At 30.7% G+C, this 27,059-nt stretch overlaps 2 protein-coding genes across 2 annotated transcripts; both read right to left on the reverse strand.

The window, feature by feature from the left end:
- Nucleotides 1-1,716: 1,716 nt before the first annotated feature.
- Nucleotides 1,717-3,514, reverse strand: LOC114724195 (uncharacterized). Its single transcript, XM_028910507.1, has 3 exons — nt 3,270-3,514; nt 2,956-3,061; nt 1,717-2,387 (listed from the first exon to the last, which is right to left on the reverse strand). The coding sequence occupies exons 1-3, from the start codon at nt 3,422-3,424 to the stop codon at nt 2,136-2,138; spliced, it is 513 nt and encodes a 170-aa protein (XP_028766340.1). The 5' UTR covers nt 3,425-3,514; the 3' UTR covers nt 1,717-2,135.
- Nucleotides 3,515-15,119: 11,605 nt separating this feature from the next.
- Nucleotides 15,120-22,522, reverse strand: LOC114724202 (TMV resistance protein N-like). The gene is made up of 6 exons (XM_028910517.1): nt 22,014-22,522; nt 18,830-19,913; nt 17,347-18,312; nt 17,215-17,268; nt 15,956-17,070; nt 15,120-15,234 (listed from the first exon to the last, which is right to left on the reverse strand). The coding sequence occupies exons 1-6, from the start codon at nt 22,520-22,522 to the stop codon at nt 15,120-15,122; spliced, it is 3,843 nt and encodes a 1,280-aa protein (XP_028766350.1).
- Between the last annotated feature and the right edge of the window lie 4,537 nt (nt 22,523-27,059).

A 27,059-nucleotide genomic window follows, 5' to 3' on the forward strand; every position in this document is an offset into this window, starting at 1 on the left:
GCTAAATTTCCCAAAAGGTATGTAAATTAATTAAACCTGGCTCAACTCTTTTTTTTTTTTTTTCATATGATACCTTATTTCATAAAGAATTTAATGATTAATTTATGGATTTTTTTGTTAACACCCTATAAAATGTGAGATTAATTTATGAGTTAGTGTGAACCTAACACCGCAAACTAATTTTAGAAGTGTATCCAATATTTTAGATTATTTAGTGACATAATTTTGCTCATAATGTAGGGTGAATGTACATTTAGTATCTCATTTTTTTTTCTCATGTGTATTTAGCACCATGCTCTTTTTTTTTTTTTTTAATACATCTAACATCTCAATGTTATTTTTTCAATTGCATCCAATATCCTAATTTTTTGGGTTTAGCAAACCATAAAGACCTATGAGTCATTCTACATTAACAAACTATTAGTATCGAGTTTTTTCAGCAAAGTAAATATAAAGACCAAATTATTTCGGGTTAATAAATTATAAGATTGAGTAGTCGTTTTAAGTAGACTCAAAATATATAAGATCCTATGAAACAAGCTGAATATGATTAAAATAATGCAAATAATTAGTGGAAAAGCCATATATGCACCGTCAATCAATATTAGTGTGGAGACAAAAAAGATATGGGTGTTTTTAGTTGGTCATGACATCTTATAATAAAGCTACCTGCCCTATCCCCCTCTCGGCTCCACAAAGTAATTTTAAATGGGATATATTGGCTTTTTCTATTTGCTACTTCCACCTAATCCCCACCCATTTTTGTTATTTAATTTCATCTCTCTTCCAGATGTTCTTTTGTTTATTGTTTTTTTGCCAATTTCAAATACTTCTACAAACAACTTGTTAATCCATGAATTATAGTATAAGTAACATAAATAGAAGTGCATCATTATAATTTATAAAGCACTGTAAGTTGAAAGAGACATCTGCTATGTAAACATCATTGATGTCAGCAACGTACTTGGTGATTTGGTCCGTTAATAATACCTCTAATTCTCAATATAAAACTCAGTTAATTAATTAAAAAAATTACTAAATTATTTTAAATTATTTATATTTATCGTTTTTATTTAAACTAATTTAGTTCATTTATAAATTTATATATAATCTAATAATTTATATAAATATTTAGAGATATCAAGTAACATATAATATAATTAAGTAATTTAGTGACTTTTTTAATATTTCTTAATTAGTACATTAAAGACGGAGGTAGCATGTATTATTTATATTGTCATTAGCTAAATCGAAGCCTCGTTGTATTCTGCCATCGTCAAAGAATCTGGACTCTTCTCTATCTTTAGAGTTATAGCCAACGTCAGCATATTTCATCTCTACCTAATTTCCAGCATTCCACATAATAACCACTTTCTTTACCTAATATTTTGGCTGAGTTGGCTCTTTGAATCTGATCCAATAATTTAGCTAAATCAGACTGAGTGCATATTTGGTTTTAGTACTTGCATATTTACTTCATAGAGTGTAAAAACACTCTGAAAATAAAACCTTGTTTTATGGATCATATTTAACACCTCAAGTATTACTTTAGTAATCCACTCACTTCCAACGACAAGTGTTTGCAAGAACTTGGGGACGCAAGTAATTACGAGCACACATTATTTTAACAGTTTAAGTTATATAATACAGTTTCTGGTTGTCTTTGTCCATATTTGTAGGTCCCTTTCAATCAAACGATCTTTCAAAAGCTTGGTGTTCAACTTGGAAAACAAAACCTAAACAGCAACATCAACGTCAGACAAGACTCCACTTAGAAGCCGAAAGGACCAATTTCCCATTAGGAACAATTGGAGAATTGTTTATTCAACTTAGAAAAGTAAACTACTAAAGCCAACAAAAGGAAGGAAATGACTCCTAGATACATAGACAACACACAAAACGACAAGCTCTCTCTCTTTATATATGCATATTTCCAGCCCCACTGCCTATCTTCCACCAAAACATAGCTTAGTACGAAAAATTCTTGGATACATTAATTGCAAAGTCACGTAATACATTGAAAAAAAATCAGTTCGAGTAGGGTCCCTAAAGCATGCAAGAATTGGCCGTCATTATTGGCTTTTTTTAGCATTTTGTGACTGTGCAAACAATGTATCTGAGAAATTCTTCTGGCCTCACAAGTGTCGGACCATCTGTATCTTCTGCTGCGGCTGCTGCAACATGTTCACGTGAGAGCAAGATCTTACCATCTCACCAGCTATGGGAATCACAGGGAGGCTGTCGCAATTGCATATCTCGATCATGAATCCATCTGGGTCGTGGAAGAACAGCTGATCTACTTGGATCCCACCTTCTTCTACCATGGACCTCACGCAGGGGATCTCCATCTCCTTCAGCTTCTTCTCCACAGCTCCCATGCTCTCGCACTGCATGATCTCAAGAAAAACCGAAGTCCTTAGTTAATATTCGGTTTGTCATTTCGTCAAACACAACATAGACACTAATGCGTACAAGGAAAGGCTAAACGATATACTTGGGTGACAAGTTCATGTTTGTCTTCTTTTCTAGCTACAACCATGACAGAGACAGGTTAACGATTCCCAAAAATTTAAGCTATTATACGGAGCTGGGATTGATTAACCATTACCGACAGTTCTTTCTAATCCTGGTCCCATTGTCTACCTGCATATTTTTCTCTTAGCGTACAACATTTTCTTACGTCTTTAATTTGCTTTCCTCCTCAGATACAGCTCAGCTCTTAAGAATTTTCAATAACTAAACATTCTATTTAAATATAATTTTTTTGGGTTGGGGGGAGAGAAACTGTATTTATTGATTTAATGATGACGTACTCGAGTCATATGTTACGATAATTGTTTTGAACAAACAAAATCATGAGGACGCGGGATGGGACTAACATGCTTGTGTTTGTAATCTCACTTCTTCCAACAGGGGAATAATCAAAAGATCCCCATAATTGGACCAAAATCATACCTGAAACGATATGTGATTATCCTTTGGATTAATTACCGTCTTTTTGGGCAGATTCTCTGGGTCCTCTGCTTGGAGTAAATGAATCCCAATTCCATAGCCAAACAACCTGTACACCAATTATCCCACAGAAAAATGAAAACAGATTAAGAAAAAGCCCAAAATGTTTGTCATGACGAAGAGAAAATAAAAGAAGTCGCAGAAAATCCCTAGGTTTCGTTGTCTTGAAACGTTTCTGAGGCTATTAATTATTCCTGAATATTGGATCTTGTATTGTCATGTATGGTATCATGGACGATGGGAAAAGGAAAAACTACCAGGCGCCATCGAAATCGAAAGAGCCGGGCCTCCTGATGGGGAAGAATCCAAGAACGTTCTGATAAAAATCCATGGATTCTTCGACGGATTTGCAGATGAGGGAGATGTGGTTGACAGACTTGAGGTGGAGAGGGTTTCCTGCAGTTTCCTTCATTTTCTCGAGAAAAATCGATGAACCTTCGAGAAGCAGAACGCAGATAGTGATTAACGAGGAGGATCGGAGAAGAGGGAATTGAGGAATAAGAAGTAATAGGAGGAAGGCAAATAATAGGAACAGGGAAAGAGAGAGTCACGGAAGTCCACGAACGGGAAGTGAAGGGAGAGACGTGAATATAAAGGCCATGAAGGAGCCTTGTTGTGACACGTGTCAAGCATGCGATTCGTCGCGGTTACTCAGATAGCGAGTTGTCTGACACGTTATTGACCAGGTGGCAGTAACTGCCCCCCATTGAAACCTTGACACGTAAGCTCAAATGTTCCAATCTGAATTTGCTTTAATAATCTAAAAATTAAATAATTAATTGCTCTGTCGATCCTTATCTTCCCTCACAGTGCACACAAGGTTACCTGCACTCTTCCTACCTATCTCCACGCGCATGCTTATTATTGGAGTTATTCTAAAAACAGTTTTTTGTCATTTCTATAAAATTCTTTATAGTTCCAATAAATATTAAATATTTTTTCTATATATCTGTACGTGGTGAGAGGATGAAAATCACCCCGTATTAAACGTAAGTAAAGTAGTTTATTATAAACTTTAAATAACTAATTTAGAAATAATACATAAGTAGTTAAAATTAATTAAAAATAATAAATAAATTAGAAATATATTTTTATTTTCAGATATATCCTTATAATAAATAAGAAAAATAATGAAAGAGAATATGTAGAAAAATATGATAAGAGAGAAATAATTATGGACAACATAAAAAAATACATTAAATGTTAACATAGACTCAAATTGAAGCTTATAAAATAAACTACACCTCTCTCTAAATTTAAAGCTTATATATAGAATTGAAAGGAGTATTTGATGCCTGTTTTCTAGTTTTACTTTTATTTAATTCTTATTAGAAAGAGAGAAAGAAGTGAGAGATATGGGGATGATTGTAAATGCAAGGAAGAGCTTTTATATGAGGGTAAAACTGAATTTTTTTTGGGGTCAATTTAATACATTACTTGGTATGTGAAAGTGTGTTATAAGTGATTTATATTAAAAACCAGAGTGGTAGTATGATGCTGGAATTTAGTACAGTTAATGAAGGTAATATAATTTTATGACAAATTTAATGGTTTTTAATTATTGTTATTGGTATGCATGAATTAGTAGTCTCTTATAATAAGGATAAGAGAGAGTAAATAATTAATTTGTTGATATTGAAATATTAGTTTAACTAATTATTTATAATAAATGCGTTTTAGTTTCACTAAAATATTCTTCCTGATTATATGCATTGTGTAACTATTTCTTGATAAAAACTATCTACTATGTGCAATGAATATAGATACCTTGACAAAAGAATTATAAATTTGAGAAACAAAATGAATTAAAATCTTATATTTAATATCAAAATAAATATTTTGTCTAGCTCTTGTATAAGAACTAGAGGTAGCTCACTCATCATGTATATTGTATTTCTACATCATCTCATAGATATTATCAAAATCAAAAAGTCTTTTTAAATTTTTTTTTATAAATTTTTGTAAAATGCTGCTTATAAAAAGAATTTACTGTCCTAAATGTATGACATAACACCTCAATTTGGATTAAAAAGTTGTTTTAGTAATGAACATAACATCTCAATTTACCTTATCTCCTAACATTATAATTTAGTTCAAATTAATATATTAATTACACATGGATTCCAAACTATGAGGACAACTTATAATGTAAATGATTAAATGAAACATTTTAGGTGAACTAACACATTTTTATAAATAGTTAACTTGGCCAAATTTTTTTAAACTTTTATAGATAAATTATTTAGCTCCTATCTAAAGGAGGAAAAGGAAATGTGAGACAAGGAAATCATGATTTTGTACGTAAACACACATTTTCATGAGTTTATGCCTCTGGCAGCATTCTATTTTTGTTGTTCAAATGTTAGATACATTTGAGCCTGATGGGTAGCTCCATCAAGATTTTAACTGTAGCTATCGAGGATAAAAATTGCATATTTGACAAAATGAGGTGAGTTTAAAACTTCAATGACTTTATTGACTTTGTGATAGATCCGGAGCTCGAGGATTTTGTGTCAAGCATTGCCCAAATCATTGTCGAGTGCCCAAGAATTTTCACATTTCTAAATATTTATATTTTTCAATAATCTTCACTGATATAGTATGGGTATATATATACTAATTCAAGTTAATTAACTGATTTAAATAGATTAAAAAATTATTTAAATTAATTATTTGTAATAAATATGTGTTGTTTTTTCTAAAATACTTTTATTAATTATGTGTATCAGTTAAAATAACCAATTGATAAAATATTTAACATGTGTAATTATTTAAGGACTATTTTAAAAAAAATAAATAAATAAGATTAAAAAAGTGAATTGAGATATTATATTTAGAACTAAATTAAATTTTAAACTAACCTTTATATTAAGAAATGGAGGTAATATACACTCCTTTCAATTTTTATTATAAGTTTCAAATAACTAATTTGAGTATAATAAAAAATTAGTTGAATTTTTTGCCAAAAAAATGAGTTAAAAGCAATAAATAGATTAGAAATATATATTTATTTCTAAACACGCCCTTATAATAAATGAGAAGAAGAATAAAAAAGAATGTAGGGGAAATATGATGAGAAAGAATGTGTAGTAAATAATTAGAAAAAAATACATTAAATGTTAAGATAAGTCCAAATTGAAACTTATATATTGGACCACATTCCTCCCCCAAATTAAAACTTATAGATAGGACCTCAGGTAGTATATATTTTAGTTTAATTTAATGATAACACTGATATTTAATATAAGACTCATTTAAATAATGTAATTATATTAAAAAAATTAGATAAGTTAGTTAATTTAAAAAAATAAAATATTTTTTTTAAAATATCATAATCATCTTCATGTAAATCACACAAACTAACTCTTATATTAAATTAAAGACAAGAATAGAGTATTTTATTAAATTAAGCAATCAAACTAAAATATTTTATAAAATTAGATGAGCAAAGAATATTTTTACCTGGTTTGTAAAGTTTTTGTTTTCCCGTCGTTTTCTGTTTTTAATTTTGGCTGGGAATGAGATCATGAACCTCAGCATTTTGGAATTGAATTCAAAGCGGAATTGGATTTTTAGAACATTTAATAATTATAATTTGTTGATGGCAAAAAATAATAATTATAATTTGTTGATATTCTGGGGCATAAATTTTGGACCCTGGGGATTCAGGATAGGGACTGGGAGTCGGGAGCAAGTAGTTGCCAAACCATTCATGATGTTTCTGGACTCTTCAGTTTCGTCTTTGTTTTGTGTGATCCTTAAATTTCGTCTTTCATTCAATAATTGCTGCTGGACAGTGGGCCCCATCTTGAACGTGATGCTTTTGTGCAATACGAAGTTTGTTATAATTTAGGAAAAATTACACTCAGGTCCCACAGAGTACAATTAATATCAAAAAGGTCTCACGGAATCGCGAAATGATTCTGAAGTCCCCAGGGACCTGTGTGTAATTAATTCTAATTGTGAAATTACCTACTTACCCCTGTTAATTTTATTGCAACAATTCGTTTACAATCTCAACAGTGGCTGTTAACAACCCGAGAAGACGTGATTGACAACCTCGGCAGTGCTCATGACAACTCACTCTGTGGAATGCCAGGGGCGTTGTTGAGGTTGTTAACCACCTCTTCTCGGGTTGTTAACAGCCACTGTTGATGTTGTAAATAGGTTCTAATTTTATTTACAATCTCAACAGTGCTGTTAACAACCCGAGAAGACGTGATTGACAACCTCGGCAGTGCTCATGACAACTCACTCTGTGGAATACCAGGGGCGTTGTTGAAGTTGTTAACCACCTCTTCTCGGGTTGTTAACAGCCACTATTGAGGTTGTAAATAGGTTCAAATTAACAGGGGTAACTACGTAATTTCACAATTAGAATTAATTACACACAGGTCCCTGGGGACTTCAGAATCATTTCGCGATTTCGAGGGACCTTTTTGATATTAATTGTGTTCTGTGGGACCTGAGTGTAATTTTCTCTATAATTTATAGCAAATATTAATTTAGAATTTATTTTATATTTAAACTAAAATATATAGTTGGTTCTTTATTTTTATACTAAGGCTTTATTTTGATCCTGTAACTTAAAAAAGCATATTTTTTGTCCTTTAATTCTAAAATTATTATTCTTAAATAATTAGTTTTTATAAAAATTATAGTTGTTTTAAAAATTAAATTTAATATGTTAGTATTTGAGAATATTTTATCAACATTCAAAATCTCAATATTATCATTTCTGTTAACGGTTTTTGGATTAAAAGAGTAAAAATATGTTTTTTAAAAATGAGGAATCAAAATAAAACTTTATGTAAAAATAAAAGACCAAATATATGTTTTAACCTTATATTTATAATATATAGATTTGGCTATGTAATTTTAATATACTAAAAATTTCATCTTAGTTTTTTACAAATTAAAAAAGTTTATGTAAGTTAACTAAAAAGATGTTTTATAAAAAAAATTAATTACCACTGTTAGATGATTAGTTTATAAATATTAAAAAATTAATTAAGTTGATTATTAATAATAAATATATGTGTTAATTTTTATAAGCTATTTTTTTAATTATGCATGTTAGAGAACTACCTGAGGAAGTAAACCCCTTACTATGTGCAATTGATGATCGTGCCTCTTTAGTTAAGTGTGAGAACTTAAATAAACCCGTTTAAATCTAAATAAGTGATTATGATTATGAAGCATGTTTATCCTGTTTGGGTAATTTTTATAAAATCTGAGAAATTGTGATTTTATTTTTCCACCACACTTCTAGGATAAGTACAAAAAAGTAGCTTATGTATTTGAAAAATCTTGATCAATTTTTATCAACTGAATTTTTTTCAATTTACCCTCTTACACTCTTCTGAAAATCTCTCCCCAAGTGATTAATTTAATAATATTTATTAAATTTATGTCTTTTTTGTAATTAAATGAAAATCAAACATAATCATAATTCTTAAAATCACTTATAAAATAAACATATCCTAACAGAAATCACAATTAACCAATATTACTTATAGCCAATGTCATTTATAAAATTTATGATTATCTAAAATCACAGTTGTTCACCGCTAATCCAAATAGGCATGAAAATATTTTGGAGAAAAAATTATAAATTTAAGAATAAGGTGAATTGCTATATTATAATTAGGACCAGTTAGTATTATTCTATCAAGTATTCTCTTTGATTCTCTAAAGTTTTAACCTTCTTTATAAGAAACAAGCGAATATGTTTTAGCCCCAAATATATAAAAAATAATTACAAATTTTTTTGGCCTGCAAAAAAATAATTACCTATTGTCCCTTACAAATATTAATTTTTTTTATCCTCATTAAATTAACATAATTAAATTAGAATTATTAAATAGACGTACAACCATGCCGTCACACAATCAATAAGAGTGTTTTTGAAATAAAATTAAATCTCCAACATAATTACTAATTTTAATTGCACTCCCTAATACGTATGAAATACTTATTTATTTCTTCAAAAATGTTTCCGGTGAATATTTTTGGTTTCAAAATTTTTATATCAACATGTTAATTTTTCATTTGCCTCTGTAAATTAACAATTCCATTTAGTGCATGAAAATTGTGGTACACTTCATGAGCTTTATCCCCGCACGATATGATGGTGGGTGGGAATTTGGGCATGTTGGATGAATGAAGGTGGTTTTTCCAAAGTTTAAACAAAATATGAGAAAAAAACATAAAATTATTTTATTCACATGCTATTAGGTCTCACTATAATTCAAATTGTTTAATAGGCATTCACAAATTTTTCTGTAGAAATTGAAAAAAATCTCTCATTAAGATTTTATTAGTGAGAATAACCTAAATTAAAATACTGATATTTCATGCGTACAAAATTTACATAAAAAGTATCAATTTTGTGTATAACAATTCTATGCATAAAAATTTATAAAATTTTCAATGTAAAATTTTTTTTCTTCTAAATTTCTCTGTTTTTTCTTAAGGTACTATTAGTCTCGAAATATCACTAACAACATGAATTAATTTTCCTTGAATATTTATGACAAAATGTAGACATCTCACATCATTACAAACACAAAGGCACGAAGTCAAATTACATCCGTGTGTTTAAGTGATGAGAGCCTTTCCATCAACTTGAACCTAAGGCAACTCAAAGTTTGTATAATTGCATGATTTTATGAAGCTAATTGTGTGTGTGTGTATATATATAAGTCGGAGTATCCTACAATTATTTTGAACTTGAGATTAATCTATTTCAGACCATTAAGGATTTGTCCTCTCAATAAATTCTCTTCTCAGAATTTGAACTTGTGTTATTTTTTTTATAAACAGTAAGACTTTCGGAACCTCTTCTCTTTTCTTCCTATTCTCTTTTCTCTTCGTCTTTTTTCTAACTGTTAGATTAACATATTTTAATGGTTTAGATTTTAACTTTTTATAAACTACTTATAAAAAAATTTAAAAAACATTTAGTGCATTTCAAACTATTAGAATTAAATTTTAATATAGTTTATAATTTATAATTTATTTATTTTTACAATTTAATATTTTAATAATAGTTTTAAAAAGATTTAAATCTGAACCGTTAAGATATTAATCAAATGGTCAAGAAAGAAAGAGAAAGAAAGAAGATGAGAAGAGGAAAGGAGAGATTCGGAGTCGGGGGCAAGACAACTTACTTTCTTGAACCAACAGCTTGTTGGTTGAAGCTAACATCTTAAAACTACGAAAAAATATACTCCTCTGATCTTTAATATAAGACTCATTTAACTAATTTGATTAGATTAAGGAAGTTAGGTAAGTTAGTTAATTATAAGAAATGTGACATATTTTTCCTAAAACACCATTATCATCTATCTTAATACCTCATCTCCCTCTTCTACTTGATTATGGTTGATGGAGTATCTATAGGGGTAATTTAGAGAAAACTGATAAATATGAGAAATGAGTCTTATATTTAGAACCAAAAATAACTCAGTAATTGGGTCCTATATTAAGGACCGGAGGAGTATAAGGGTTGCTTGCCTGGTCAAACTGTTAATTTGTTTTCTATGAAATGGAGCGAATGGCACCAACCAATATTCCTTCCCACATCACGTGAAGAAAATGAACAGATAAAAAAAACCCGTGAGTTTTCTCCCTTTGGACAAATTCAAATTTTGGACTTCAACCCCATATCTCCGATTCATCATTTGTCTCCCACATTTGTCACTCTCCTCTTGTGCGATTCATGTCTTGTCTTTTTTAGTAGCGGTTTGGGTGGGATTGAATTCAGCTAGTTGTTCCATTAATTATCGGAAGTTCGAGGAAAAGTCCTCGTTAAGAATTTTATTGCGAAAAATAACCTGATAAAACTGGTACCCTGCAGATTTTATACAGTACCAATACTCTTATTTACATTTTCTCCGCTAATAAAACTTTCAATAAGGGACTTTTCCCTAATTTCACCCGTAATTATGCATATGAAATGAAGAAGTATAAATTAAATAGCCTTTATAATTAAGTAAAATCTTATACAACTATATATATTTTATTTGGCTAAACAGCATACATATTGCTCTTTATCTGTCTTTTATATTTAGGACCGTAGGTAATAATTAATTGTAATTTAAAAATATGATTTTATGGTTGAAATTTGCCGTCTGCCTGTCCTTATCCTGCCTGCCTCCTCTGTGTGCATAAGTCATCATTAATTAAGAATGATGATGATTATATTTAATTAAATCCCTTGATTAGACAAATTAAAATGGGTGTCTTTCCTTTTCTGATTCCAAGTCATTTCCATTAACAAGTACGTGCGGTGCCTTTCTTCAAAATTATATTGAAATTTAAAAGTGATCGAAAGAAATATTTATTGACTTGATTGATGCATCCCTAGTAAAAAATTGTTGCATGCTTTTAGCTTTGTCAACACCCACTAAGTGTGATTTCTTAAATTTGAAAAAAAAAAATATAAGATTACTTACATTGTGAGTCGGATTTGTCAATCTTTACATACATGGAATCCACTTTGTAATTGCCAATCTTAACAATAATTAACAATTTGTAATTGCCAATCTGATTATCCCATAATAAGTAAAAGATAATTGGCAATAAAAAAAATAATGTTTGAGCGAAATAGTTGCTTAGCTCCGTTGTTTGGAGAGATTAGTTAACAAGCAGTTTTTTAAAAACCAAACCAAACTGGACAGTCTAATTACCATGTAGAATCTGAGACGTCTTGTTTATTGTCACTTCTTTCAATTCTATTTATAAGCTTTAAATTGGGAGAGAAATACAATCCATTTTACAAGTTTTAAGTTGGACATGTCTCAATATTTAATGCGATTTTTTTTAAATTTTACCTTTAATTATTTTTTTCACCACACTTTTTCTCGTTTATTTTCTCTCTCATTTACTTTTTTTTTTTTATAAATAAGGACATATTTGAAAAAAGTATTTTTTTTTCCACTTATTTATTGGTTTTAACTAGGTCCAGCTGTTTGTTTTCTTTATACACAAATCAGTTATTTAAAACTTATACTATCTCCGGTTTTTTTATATAAAAACTAGTTTAACATTTAATTTAGTCCTAAATATAACATCTCAATTTACTTTGTCTTCATATTTATCTATTTTTTTTCCAAACTACCCTTATTTATATTCCGTAAACTATAATTAAAAACTAACACAATAATTCAAATAGGTATTACACATAGAGAAATTCTACTTCCTCTATACTTCTCATTTCAACCACTGAATTAAAATTTTCCCGGGCAAGATTTAATATTTTATAAATATAGTAATAAAATTTTAAATAAATAAATAAATAACTCAAATTGTCAAAATTTTAACAATACATACAGCGCCATGCGCCATATTGAATCTTAAAAGCGCATTGTGGTTTACCATCATGAAAAAGGCCCAATAATCATACGGATCAAAAAAGCCATTTAGAGAACACAGGATGAGAAAATGCCAACAGACTATTTGGGCTTTGAAGTAATTTGAAATATTTAGAGTGTGCGACAGTGCGAGGGCATTATGCTACATCTATTCCTTTTTATAAAATACTTTTGAGATTTGTTTGAATATTAAATCATTTTTATCACTTTACCCTTCATTAGCATGCTCTCTCATTATTTTTCCCTCATACGTTCTCATCTGTTTTCTACTCTCACCACTTATAAATAAGGATATATTTGAAATAAAAAGTATTTCTTATTTTTAACTAATTTTAATAGTTTTCTTAAGTCATGCACTTCCATTATTTGATCCTTATAATAAGCCTAAGGGACAGATAGAGTACTTAAAAAAAAAAAACTAATTTGAAAGTTGTAAAACCTACTTTAGATACACCCAGAGGTTATTTAATTAATGTTAAACCGCTAAGCTAGGTTGGATCCTGGAAAAAATAGAATTCTTTCATTAACTATTTTGAAAACTTTTCCCCAAACACGGGGTTTGTATAAAGAATGAAATTTTCTAAAACATTTTAAACTTTTGAAAATAGTTTTACATAGTAACCTGTTCAGTGGCTGAAAGACCTAAATAAATCCTTGCTTTTCCCAACTACCATGGTTACTTCCAATCCCTAGAATAAATTCTCTTACGAGCACTATAGCATATGTAACATCTTAAATTTTATTTTAAGATTTAAGTAATATTAAGGGAGAAATTATTTTCTGATAAATGAAATTTATCATATTATTAATTGGATAAAAATTTATTTAAATGTAAATAAGTAAAGTAACAATAAAATAATAATGACTTGAAAAAAATGAATAAAATAGTATAATATAATATAATGTAATATAATAATTGAAAAAAAGGGAAAGAAAGAAAGAAAGAGAAATCTGCAAATTTAGGCCTTGGACCCATTAGGATAGTTTATCCTAATATACACACACACACACACACACAAACACACACACATTGCTCCCCATCTTTTTTTTTCTCCCCAGCGGCATTGACTTATCCTTTATTTCTTTGCTCGTAGGGTAAGCTTTGTAGATTTTTTGTAAATAAAATTATTTTCTTTTCACAATTTTTTTTTTGTTCATAAAAGTTATTCTACTCATTTAGGTCTATCTGATGATAGTAACATGTTGATATTTAGAATAAATTTTTGGGGTTAGGATCTGGAGTAAATATTGACTTTTAAAAAGAGATGACCCTAGGATTGTAGAGCTAAATTAATAAATAATTTTTATCAGTTTATTTTTTTTATTTACATCTCTAAGATTTTAAAATAATTATCTTGGTTAAAAGGGTTACTATTTGTGAGGAATATGATACTTGTTCCATGGGGTCTTAGAATAAATGATTTGTATATATATATTTGAGGTATTATTGAACTTATGGGGGCTTATTTTTGAGATTTAAAGTATAAATAAGATTTTAAAAACATAATAATAATTTTATATTTGAGAATTTTAGAAAGTTTTATGTAAGTAAGTAATTTGGAGAACGAAAAGAAAGAGAGAGGAGCATTCTGAAGTTTTTTGGAAATTATAATATAGTGATTAAAGACTTAATTATATGTTATGAGAGGTTTGAGACTTTTATTGGAAGTAAAAATTTTAACTAACATATACAAATATTAATAATAAATTCTATGTAATAAGTTATTTAATTTTATATGTTAAATGATACTCCTCCGGTCCTAATTATAAGACCCAATTGACTTATTTGAGGAGATTAAGGAAGTAAGTTAAGTTGGTTATTTATAATAAATAAGTGTTGTTATTCCTAAAATATCCTTACTAATTAAGTATATTGGCTAAAACTATCATTATTAGAAGGATTATCTTGGAAAAAAATACATAAATATAAGAGAGAAAATGGATTGGGTCTTATAATTAGGACCAAATAAAAAGTCAAATTGAGTCTTATAATAAGGACCGGAGGAGTACCTACATTATTTTGTAGATTACCTTATGCCTCAAAGTGTGTGAAACTTGTGCTTGTTTCTCAAACTTGCAAGAGTAAGCTTGGAATTGAAGTAACTGGGGTTAATTTATTTTATATACATAATGCGGATTGTAAGATCTTCTTAACATTTTCTGCTTAAAATTATTAGAAACATGTGCAAAATAATAAGAGTTGAGAGTTATAACTTTTTAGGGGTATATCACTACTAACGAAGTACTGCCTGCATATCATGTTTTGGATGTCTACTTGCCTAGATTTTGTGGATTTTAAAGCATTCACATTCAAGGAACATAAAATTTGTTACTGCTTTCCAATCGAATCTTATGATTTTTTTTTTGGGGGGGGGGTAGTAACAAGAAGTGTGGCACTATCATTAAGATGATTGGACGATGTATTTTTATTTGAAAGAAAATTACAAAATTAAAAGGAAAATTAAAAAAAAAACAAGGGGTCACCGCATTTATAGGGAGGTAAACTAAAAATTCTTACTGAAAGAATCGAAAAATCCTAACAAAAATATCTATCAAAATTTTAAAATTTAAAATCAGTCTTGTATGCTATACTATAATAGCAATTAACAACACATTTTTTTAACAATTTCTGATTGGAGATTTTAAAATTTAAAATATTTTTTTGGGATTTTCCATTTTATATTAGTATAGATAGAGCACAATGCAAAAAGTATGAAATATACCTTAGCACTAAGTCTGAAATAGATGCTCAAGAGAATGCCAAAAGTTTGACATCCACTCCCAACAACGAAACCCCTCTCTGTTCTCAACCTCATTATGGGGATTGTTGAAGCTGTCTGACTCACTATCAACAAAACAAGAACAATGACTTAATATATAGTGCCAAATGATTGAAGTTGGTTCAATTACAACAAAACAGTAACAATGAATATGCATATACGGTGGATCACCTGGGGCAATTGGACCGTTTGATATTAATACTTCCTCCTCCTGTCCTCATTATTATGTTTTGTTTTGATATTTCTTTACCAAACAACCTCCTCCAATAATGAACTTGATCATTTTTAAAATTTTTAGAAATATAAATAACTAATCTTAACTAAATTCTTTAATTTATGTCAAAATGTTTTCTAATATTCAGCACCTGGCAATACCCTGTCATTCTCTTGAACAAGAAGCTGGTTATATACTAAAAATATAATCATGTAACTCTTCACATCCAGATTCTCTTATAATTGTGAGAAAAAACTGATTATAACTCATAATTAATTATATGATGTGCTAAAACATACAAATGAGGTAAAATTATCTTCAACTTATGACTTCTCTCACAAATAAGAGGAAATAAAAAAAATTAAGGAAATACATAAGATCTAGTTTGATATGTGGCGGACTGTTAAAACTAAATAATGTCATGGCCTAAGGAAATGAAATAACCAAGAAAAATATAATATTTACATGAATTGAAAGATTATATTAAATTAATATATCGAAGAAAAATTCAAATAGCCATCAAGCATGCATTAATATAAAACATAAAGTTTAAGAAGGGTTGATCTACGTACCTTGGAAGTATAGACTCATCTTCTTCAACAACAAACTGATCATGATGTCTAGAGCATTGAGTATAACCTCCATCTTTCTCATCTTCTGCGAGTGTAACACCAGTGGCCTGCAATATTTTCATCATTGTCTTAGGGCCTAGGATTTGCAGACCCATTGCTCCTTTAAGTGCTCTTTTAGCAAGTAAACCAGCAATGACATTGCCGTCTCTATGAAAGACTTGGATATCCACAAACCATTTCCGCTCTAACATCCCTTTAATTTCCATGATCACAGCAATATCCTTGTGCGTCTCAGGAACTTCAAATTTGATCAATCGAACAGTCTCAGTGGAGTCGCTTCTCAAGATAACATATCCAATACCAGCGTCCCAAGCTCTTTTGAGACCCATCAGGCAACCCCATAGTTTTGCTGTGAGGATATCTCCACCACTTAATTTCAGAAGAAAAGCCTCCTTCATACAATTGTTGCCATCTTTAAGAACGCCACCACAAGCCGCTTTGTCATCTAAATGAGAACAGGCGCCATCCACTTCTACAACGGTATCATCATGTCTCGGCCAGGGACCATAACCTTCACTGTTGATGGCTGGATCAATCTTTACGTGGTTATTGATGATACTACAACCTTCGTCCCTTGTTCTTCGCCATGCTTCGACATCTTCTTTGCACACCGCTTGCCACCCACACTTGCTTATTTTCATCCTTGGTGACTTATTTTTCATTGCATTCTCAGAGAAAAATACCATTTGGGATCCGTTTATAAGCAAAGAGGAATGAGGAATATATATTATATGAAGCTGAGGACTCCCAGCCTTATTTAAATAAACATGACTCACATGATACGAGTTTGGAAATTCATCATTAGGAAGTCTGCAGCTCCAACAAATTGCATCCATCCCTTCTCCAAATGCGCGATCCTTTTCTATGACTAAGCATATGGCTATGCCCAACCATTCACGTGAACCACAATAATCAGGGGATATATTTATTATGAACGACACATTTGGACACCACCAGAATTCTTTCTCGCAAAAGTAGTTTTGATTATAAAACCATGATGGTACTTTGCTCCCTTCAATTGTTAATGCGCGAAAAGGTGGACAGAGGGAAATTAACTGGGACCAAAAAAAAACAGATTGTTTGTATCAGAAGTATGTTGATTAACACGTAAGAAACGGTAATATATATGTACAAGTCAACTAAACTATATATTTATTGTCAAAGAAATTTAAAAAAAAAAAGTAATTCTAAAAACTCACAATTTCTGAATCCCCTTTTACAATCGCTGACTTCATATTTAAATGGTTGCGAACCTATAAGAAACAATTTTCCATGTTAAAGAAGTAAAATGATTGAGGTGAAAGAACACTTAAAAGACAAATAAAATAAACCTGAGGTTGAAATGATTCAATGAAATCCCATAATTGGTGTGCACGTCCGTAATGTTTCATTGATGAGGAATCATCAGCACATATACATGATAGATTTGATGGAAGTTGCGGCAAAGACCGAAGCCTTGGGCAACTACAGAGACCAATAGTTTTAAGCTTCGAAAGATTGGAAATGAGGCCAGATGGTACGTCAATGAAATTGTTGTGACTTAGATTTAACTTTTCCAGTGATGATAACATGCTGATATCATCGGGAAGTGATGCGTCATGGAGATTGCAGTTTTGTAAACATAAATGTGTCAATGATGACAAAGACGGCAACAGCATAAAACTTGTTGACCTTGAAGGGCTTTGAAAAAGGGAGAAGCAACTCCATGATGATGATGATTGTGCTTCACCATTGTAGTTACTAAATGACAACCCTTTTATAGCAATCCCACTCAAATCCAGCACTTCCAAAGCTTCATTTTCATTCAAATTCTCTGGCAGCCTTGAAAACTTTGAGCACCGAGAAATTTTGATAACTTTCAGAGCTTTCAACTTACTAACACTACATGGAAGACAGATCAGCTTTTTGCAGTTCGTCAAATTTAATTCAACGAGACCAATCAAATTGCCCAATGAGTGAGGTAGTTTGGCTATAGCAGTCTTCTCTAAATCAAGCTTAGATAGACGTGTCATATCTTTTCCAAACTGAGGAAGTTTTCTAACTTTTGAACAACCTGATAGAATAAAAGTCTCCAAGCCATTGATCTCAAACTTTTCTGGAAGGGTTTTAACTTTTTCGCAATCTTTCAAGTCAACAGTGACAAGCCTCTTATGTTGCCCAAGAGACTGGTGAACTTCAACTAAGTTAGAACACCCTTCAAGAATCAGTTTTTCAAGATGAGGAATTCTATCAAAATTTGGGGTTTCGATGAGGTATTCTGAATGAGATAAATCAAGGGACTTCAAGCTTGGGAGAGACTAACAATAGAAAAATAGGAAACAATAAGCCCTCAAAACCAAACACTAATATAATTTAGTAAATTATGGACAAAGAATTTAAATGAAAGGATCATAACTACCTGTGTCCCTCTCCAAAGTTTTTTTAATTTGCTATGTTGCATTTTTAGTACTACAAGTTCATAGAGTTGAGGCTGATTGGGCAAATAAAATAATGGATACCTCATCCATTCTATGACTTTCAAGTCACTGGAAAGGGACTTGAGCCCGTGCGGAAGATTTAATTGGCAATGTGAAACATGTGAGCGACTTGAAATCATAAGTAACTTGAGATTACTCATCTTTAATAAGGCTTCAGGATCCCAAAATGCATCACATGACTTTTCCAATGTTAGCGCTATTCCTCGAATTGCTTCTGTCCCCTATAAAACAACAAGCCAAGGTCAAAATGTATGTAAAAGTTATGGAATACATTGATATTAAAAAGCACATAAACACAAGAATGTTGGAATAATGTCACCTTATTTCCTTTTAGTACATGATTGGCATCCTCCAAAGACAATATCCTGGAACGCTTGCCTGCATCATAAGGTGATTCTTGATAGACAATATATTTACACATGTCTTGGAGAATTTCATGCACCCACAAATGCCCTTCATAAGTAATTATTAGTGATTTCTTAATGAGAACATTTATCCCAGTTTTTGGGTGAAGATCCTTATCCAAAGTTTCTAAAATTTGTATGACATGATCTTTGTCCATCCCATTGAAAAAGCAAGCAATATCCAAGAATATAGTTTTCTGCTGATCATCCAGTCCATCAAAACTCACTTGAAGTATCTTCAAAATATCCTTTGGAGGAATTTTCTTGAGCTTAGCTAGTTCATCCTTCCATTCCACTACAGGTCTTTTGCAAAGAGATGAACCTAACACTGTGAGCACTAAAGGAAGGCCTCCAGCATACTTAATGACGGTTCTAGCAAGTTTCAAATAATCTTCATTAGGATGCTCTTCTTTAAAAGCTTTTTGAAGGAAAAGTTCAAGGGACTCTTTATCACTCAATAATTTGAATTCATACACAGCAGATACACCGTGTGATGATAACAATTGCTTATCCCTAGTTGTTATTATTATTATGCTCCCTTCGCTGAACCATCCTTGCTTGGGAGCCAAATTTTCAAGTTGCCTAATATCACTCACATCATCAAGGACAAGTAGGATTTTTCTGTCAGTCAACTTGCTTTTTATTAACTCCATTCCTTCATAAAAATCAGCCACTTCCATACTCTTTTTATCCAGAGAAGAAATAAGTTTTCTTGGCAATGAAATCAAACCTTCTTTTTCCCATGCCTCTCTAATATTATTAAGGAAGCAGTGGATCTCAAAGTTTTTGCGCTCTCGCTCCCGCTCATAAAAGGCTCTAGCAAGAGTTGTTTTGCCTACACCTCCTGTGCCCCATATTCCTATAAACCCAACTCCTCCTGATTCCCTTGCTACAATTGACTTCAATTTTTCTAATTTTGGTTCAATTCCAATTAACTTGCCATGACCATATGCGGATTTATCAAGTAACTTTGACCCCATTTCTTCAGCAATGCTTTCAATGAATTCGCTTTCATACCTTCATATGAAAATAAAATTATAAAATGATTTTTTTTTTACATGAAAATAGCGTGATGGTTTTAAGTCAACTGAATTTTAAAGTTCTTGCATAAACAATAAAAAATACTTAATGTGAGATGTAAAGAAAAACATGACCACAAATGTAGCAATCTTAAGTTTTCCGTGAAGCTTAGTTTGCACTTAGTGGGGATAGGAGATAATTATTTGCAGATATGCACGATTATGTTCGTGTGTCCACGCACTTTACTATAGCCCCTAGATATTGAAGTCACTTAATTAATACATTATAGGTTGAGTTTCCTTTTCGTTTTTTTGGCAATACATTTTATTATTTGAATAGTTTTTCTTAATTTTATTTAAGCAAGATTTCACAAGAGTTCAAATCTAACGCTATACGGTAACGTCTTCAACCATCAAAAAATAATAACAACTATTAATTATTTATTAATAAACAATGAAATTTAAAAATTTACAGAAATTATAAATTATTAATATTAATTTTTTAATTGTTGAATTACATAATAATTATTACTATGTAATTTTACTAATATATATTCAAGAAAATGACCATTTCAGAATTATATCATTAACTGAATTCAATTGGAAAACCTAGATCATCTACAACCTAGTGATACAAGTCTATTTTACCAACAACTAAAAGGGTGTTTGGATGGAAACCGAACCATGGTTTTAAAAGTGTTTTTATAGTATATAAAGTAAATACGTGGAAGAGTTTGTCTCGTTTTGTGAAAAAATACTTTTGAAAAGCACTTTTCCATCTTGTCAAACACCACTTAAAAATACAAGTCTATAATGAAATAAAATGGGTGAAATACTAAGGAAAAAATAATTTGCCAGTTCTTATAGTTTTATCTGATTTTAAATCAGGTTATTTTAGTCTTTTTTCCTTTTTATAGAATTCTTATAGTTTATTACATTAAATGGACAAGTCCTTTTGTTAAAAATACTCCCAACAGGGTTAATGTTGTGGTGACATGGCATTGAAATTTGAAAAGGCAGCATGGACTTGCTTTCTTTTCTTCCTAGTAAAAGCTTGCAGCTCTCTCTCTCTCATCCCTCAAGAGCCAACCATCCCAGTCTCACGCCGACAAGGATAAGAAAGAGAGAGAAAGCAAACCTTTTTTAGTACCACGTCACGCAGCATTAATAGTGTTGAGAGTATTTTTTACGAAAAGACTTGCTCATTGTTTTGACTGAAATACCCTTATTTAGCATAAAAATTATTTAAATATTTTATTTTTTTCATTACATGTATTGATATATATATTTAGATTTCTTTTAAATGTCTAAGATCATATTTCAAAAGATTATTTTATTCATGATACATATAATAATTAATTTGAGTTTAAGAGGTTATATTAATAACTTAAATTTGTAACTTAAAATTTTTAAGCTATTTTTGTAATAAACATTTATAAAGACATTTTTTGGAGTGAATTTATAAAAACATTTAGGGAAGTGTATATTTATTAAAGGAATTATTGAAACTCTTAATAAAATTTTTAATATCTATAATAATTAAATTACTTAAGCTTTTATCCCTATATGATCAAAACATTAGAAAAAAAATTTATTTGTAAGAGATAATTAAGAGAAAGAAAAATAAAAAATTTAAATTCTTCAAAATAATTTTATCCAAAATTAGGAATTTAGTATGATGAAGGATAAATTAGTAAATAAATATTATTCTAGTACAAATTTTAATTAAAAATATCTTTTTAAAATACTCTTAACAAAATTAACCATTTAAAATTAAGTGCATGTTTTCAAAATGCATAAAAAGCAAATGTAATTAAGGTAAAATGGATTAAAGTATTCTAGTTTTAAGTAAACGACATTTATAATACTTGTTAGTTAAAGCTAAATGGGTAGGGAAGGGACCTACGCACTCGCCTGACACAAGACACACCCTATCCTTCGGCAAATAGATCCCACAATCTCCTCAATAGAGAAGTTGTGGGTTGCCATAATATAAAACCTTGATGAAACAATAATTTAGAGTATATTTAAACATCTACGCCCTTATTTCTCAACCAAAAAAAAAGAGATGATAATTATTGAGAGAAGTGAAAATTACCGATTTTTTGAGTCCCAACCAGATAAAGTAGCAACTTTTTCAAAAGCATCTCTCCACTTTTGCACCTTTAGTTTGTCCTCAGCAAATCTTTCTTCATGCTTCATGAATGCTTCTGCAAAACTTCCCTTTTGTTTCCGAACATCAGAAGGATCTACACCATAAAATATCGGAAATACTTGAAGACTTCTCTCTTCCTTCAACAGGAGGATCTTTTGAAGCTCATCCAAACACCAAGTTGAAGAAGCATAATTTGGGGAGAGCACAATAATTGCAGAACGAGATTCTTCAATTGCTTGTATTAAACTTGGATTAATAGATTCTCCCCTTTCCAGTTCTTCCTCATCCCGAAAAGTTCTAAATCCTTTGCGTTTTAATGCAGCATACAAATGATCAGTAAAATTTTTCCGAGTATCTTCCCCTCGAAAGCTCAAAAACACATGATACTTCCATCTCTTAGTTGAATCAAAAGAGCTTGAAGAACAGCCAACTCCATCAGCATCACGCGCCATCGCAAGGATTTGGAATCTGAACCCAAGTACAAAAGTAAAAACACAAGAAATTGAAAGAATAATACTACTTCGATCCTTAATATAAGATCTATTTAACTAATTTGATTATATTAAGAAAGTTAGGTAAGTTAGTTAATTATAAAAAATATGACATATTTTTTCTAAAACTCCATAATTATCTTCCTTAATATCCTTCTTCCCTCTTCTATTTGATTATAGTTGACAAAGTATGTGACAACCGTTCTTTCAAAATCATTTTTAGATTAAATCCAATAATTTATTTGAATGCTTAACCATGATAGAAAAGAAGAAACCTTAAAATTTTAAAATCGCTATCATGGTTAAAAGAAATAAACTTCTATTACGAGTAATATCGATCATTAACTTGGGCCTTGGACTTCCAAAGTCCAGAAATATCATTCAACCATTAGCCCAAACCAAACTTATACTTTCAAACATACGAACTGATAAATCATTTTAATATAAGTCATGGAGCCCATGAGTCAAAAGTCAACACTATCAAAAGAGTGTAATACACAAAGTCTTAAATATCTCTAGCCTTTAATTGACCCCCTATCAGATAGTAGTAATTAAAAGTATTAGTTTACAGCATTAGAGTATATGGGCCGTATGTGGCAATATATAACAAGTCAGCACATAAAACAAAAGCAGGGAGGCTATACAAGTTATAACAGCACACTATGCCTTTGGAGCTTTCCTTGATGAGCCACCACCTGAACTATCACCTGAAGATAGTAAAAACTAAGGGGTGAGACAAACGCCCCAATAACCAACTTTTCAACTCATCATACATACTAACATGTGCTCGTGAGGTGTCAAGTGGGATAATTATGAAATCTCAACATATATATATCAATGAAAATACAAATATGTATATTCAAATAATCTCAATCATCCAAACCCTCATTATGAGGGCTAACACACAAGCCACATAAGTCTATCTCTCACTATAGGGGATCAATCCAACATCTAGGCCTATCCCATACTTTAGGGGACGAATAAGTAGTAACAAATGTCTATCCTTTATTATAGGCCTATCCCACACTTTGGAGGACGAATAAAAAGCCACAAAGGTCTATCCCTTACTCTAAGGACGAAGGAAGCCATCCAATGTGCATCAATGGCAGCCTTACCACGTGGTAGGATAGCGCTCAATCCAAAATTCAAATAACAACCAATCATTCACAATATAATGAAAAATGTCTCAATTTTTTCTCAGTATAATCCATAAGATATAAATCATATATCTCTTCCAAACTTCTCAATCACAATTCTAAAAATCCCACAAGACAATTTTTATAGCTTAAAAGATATAACATATCTACTCGAATTCCAAATAACAAATATTATTCAAAAATAGGAAAATAATCACAAACAACATATTAGCACATATAACAAGTGGAAAGTGGTTACCTCTCGCCAAAGCAATAAAAAGGATTACCACAAGGTCAATCCTTTGCTCAACCAATAATTAATCTACATAATTAATATAACCACATATTAATATAAGCTAATTAATTAATTAATTAAGCTTCTATATATTATTTAAATTTCTAATTTAATTGAATTTTTATTCTAAATTCCCGCAGCTCTCATAACCCAAAAAATTATTAAGTATTTTAGGAGTAACTTAAAATTTCTAACAAGCCAAATTATTTATTTATCACCTCCAAATTATTTACCTTAATAAAAAGGATTTTCCACAATTTCTAAATATAAAATTATTATGTTCTAAATTCTAAAAATCTCATTTTAAGCTTAAACCTCAAAATCAAACTATCAAAAATTCAATAATATTTCAAATATTTATAAATAAATAATCTAATCAAAACTTTAATGATATAACTATTATATATATTTCCATAAATAATAAAATTTTTAGCTGCAATAATTATTTTAAAACCTCCAGTCACCCAATAAATAAAACTAAACCGATTAAAATCTTAATAATATGTTAAACACCTCAAATAAATTATTCAACTAAATTTTAATCGGTAAAATATGATATAAATCATATATCACATATTTTTCAACTAGAAAAATCAATTTAGGCACCAAAAACCAACAAATGGACAAATCTAACCGATTAAAATTAACAACTCATTTACCTCTAAATTTCTATGATCATCTATGATCATCTTTTACCAAAACTCCATATTTATATCATATATAAGTTTCAAAATTTTATCTAAGCACTTTAGTAATACTGTCATTAGGAAACCTAAAATATATAAGAAATATTCATGAAGAAAGTTTGATGAAAAGAAGTAATTTCATGTACCTAGATTATCTCCAAAGCTTGTGTTACCCTTCAAAATGCCAAAACTTCTCTGCTCCTCTCTCTTTCTCTAATTCTCTCTCTTTCTCTCCTTCTCTCACGCACTCTCACCTTCTACCTCCTACTCTCTTTTATTCTGCAATTCCAACCACCTGACACAAATTTTCATCCTTGCATTAACTCCTCCTCTCATAAGTCTTCCTCCTCCTTTCCACACGCTACCCATTTTCCACTCTCTCTTAATTTTCAACCTTCTAATTTCAACTTTCCACTGAATTAGGTGGAAAGTTGACTCCATTATATATATTTAAAATATTAGGATATTATAACTCTCCCTATCTAAATAGAATTTTGTCCTCAAAATTCAAACAACCACATACAAAAGATTAAAAACAGAAGCAACTCAAAGTGCTTACTAAGAAAACAAGTACAGGTACTCGCGATGCATCCTCTCCTCAGTCTCCTCAACTCAAATTTCTATGATCATCTTTTACCAAAACTCCATATTTATATCATATATAAGTCTCAAAATTTTTTCTAAGCACTTTAGTAATACTGCCATTAGGAAACTTAAAATATATAGGAAATATTCATGAAGAAAGTTTGATGAAAAGAAATAATTTCATGTACCTAGATTATCCCCAAAGCTTGTGTTACCCTTCAAAATGCCAAAACTTCTCTGCTCCTCTCTCGTTCTCTCTTTCTCTAATTCTCTCTCTTTCTCTCCTTCTCTCACGCACTCTTGCCTTCTGCCTCCTACTCTCTTTTATTCTGCAATTCCAACCACTTGTCACAAATTTTCATCCTTGCATTAACTCCTCCTCCCATAAGTCTTCCTCCTCCTTTCCACACGCTACCTATTTTCCACTCTCTCCTAATTTTCAACCTTCTAATTTCAACTTTCCACTGAATTAGGTGGAAAGTTGACTCCATTATATATATATTTAAAATATTAGGATATTACAACTCTCCCCACCTAAATAGAATTTTGTCCTCAAAATTCAAACAACTACATACAAAAGATTAAAAACAGAAGCAACTCAAAGTGCTTACTAAGAAAACAAGTACAGGTACTCGCGACGCATCCTCTCCTCAGTCTCCCAAGTAGTATCACTAGGACTTATGCCCTTCCAAAATACCTTAACAAGATGAATAGTCTTATTCCTTAATTGTTTATCCTTAACATCCAAAATCCGTTTTGGTTCTGCTGGATAGGTTAAATTATCTCGCAACTCAATCTCTTTAGGCTCAATAACATGAGACGGATCGGGATGATACTTTGATAGGACTCCAAGTCAGTACATTAACGCACTAGAGAAGAAATAGGGAGACTAGAGTAGTGGTTGAGTCTGTTTGCATCTTTTTAGGAGAGTTGAATGAGTCTTTTGGGTTTTATTGATTTTATTAATGATTTATCAGTTGAATAAGGGGACTTTAGGTTGTTACAGGTCCACCAACGTCTCTTTCTGTTAGTTCCAAGATATTAGGGATATTTACTTAATTTTTATATTTATTCAATTGTAATTTCTGCATTATAAATATGTTAGCCATCCTGTAGGCTAACATATGAGAGAAATAAATATTTATTCAGTAATTTTGAGATTCTCCTTCTGGCTACTAAATTTAGTTAAGTGAGATCCTTGCTTAAGTAAATTTTAGTGGATTTTATCCTGGCTATTAGTGAGTTGAGAGTGAGATTCTTGCCTCAACCCTCTACTAGATTATATTTCAGCTTTTATTTTTATTCACTTAATTATCTAGTCATTTGGGTTCTACCAAATTAGCATTAGAGCCATGGTTGAGACTAGATCATCCCGAATTCCTAACCTACTTGAAAATCCTGAAAATCCTTTAGCAAGAGATAGTGATCCTTTGACCCCAATTACTGCGCGACTGGAAAATATTGAAGCATTAGCTAATAGAGTAGCCAATTTGGAGGTTGCATCTGAAAGAAGTCAAAGAGGAAACCATCATTCTCATTGGGAAGATGACAGTGAGGACGACCCTGAAGCATCTTATAGGCGCCGAATGCCTTACACAAAAATTGAATTCCCCAAGTTTAGCAGTGGGGATCTGCGAGGCTGGATATTGAAGGCAGAGAAATATTTTAGGTACTATGACACCCCAGAAGATTTGAAAGTGGACATGGCATCAATGTACTTGGAGGGAGACAAACTTGATCTATTCTTTTGGGTTAACAATGAACGCACAGTAGTGTATTGGGATGAGCTTGTGAAG

Source organism: Neltuma alba, unplaced genomic scaffold, assembly GCF_004799145.2.
Source record: "Neltuma alba isolate B1F8T4 unplaced genomic scaffold, ASM479914v2 tig00012178_pilon, whole genome shotgun sequence".
In the NCBI taxonomy this organism is placed as follows: domain Eukaryota; kingdom Viridiplantae; phylum Streptophyta; class Magnoliopsida; order Fabales; family Fabaceae; genus Neltuma; species Neltuma alba.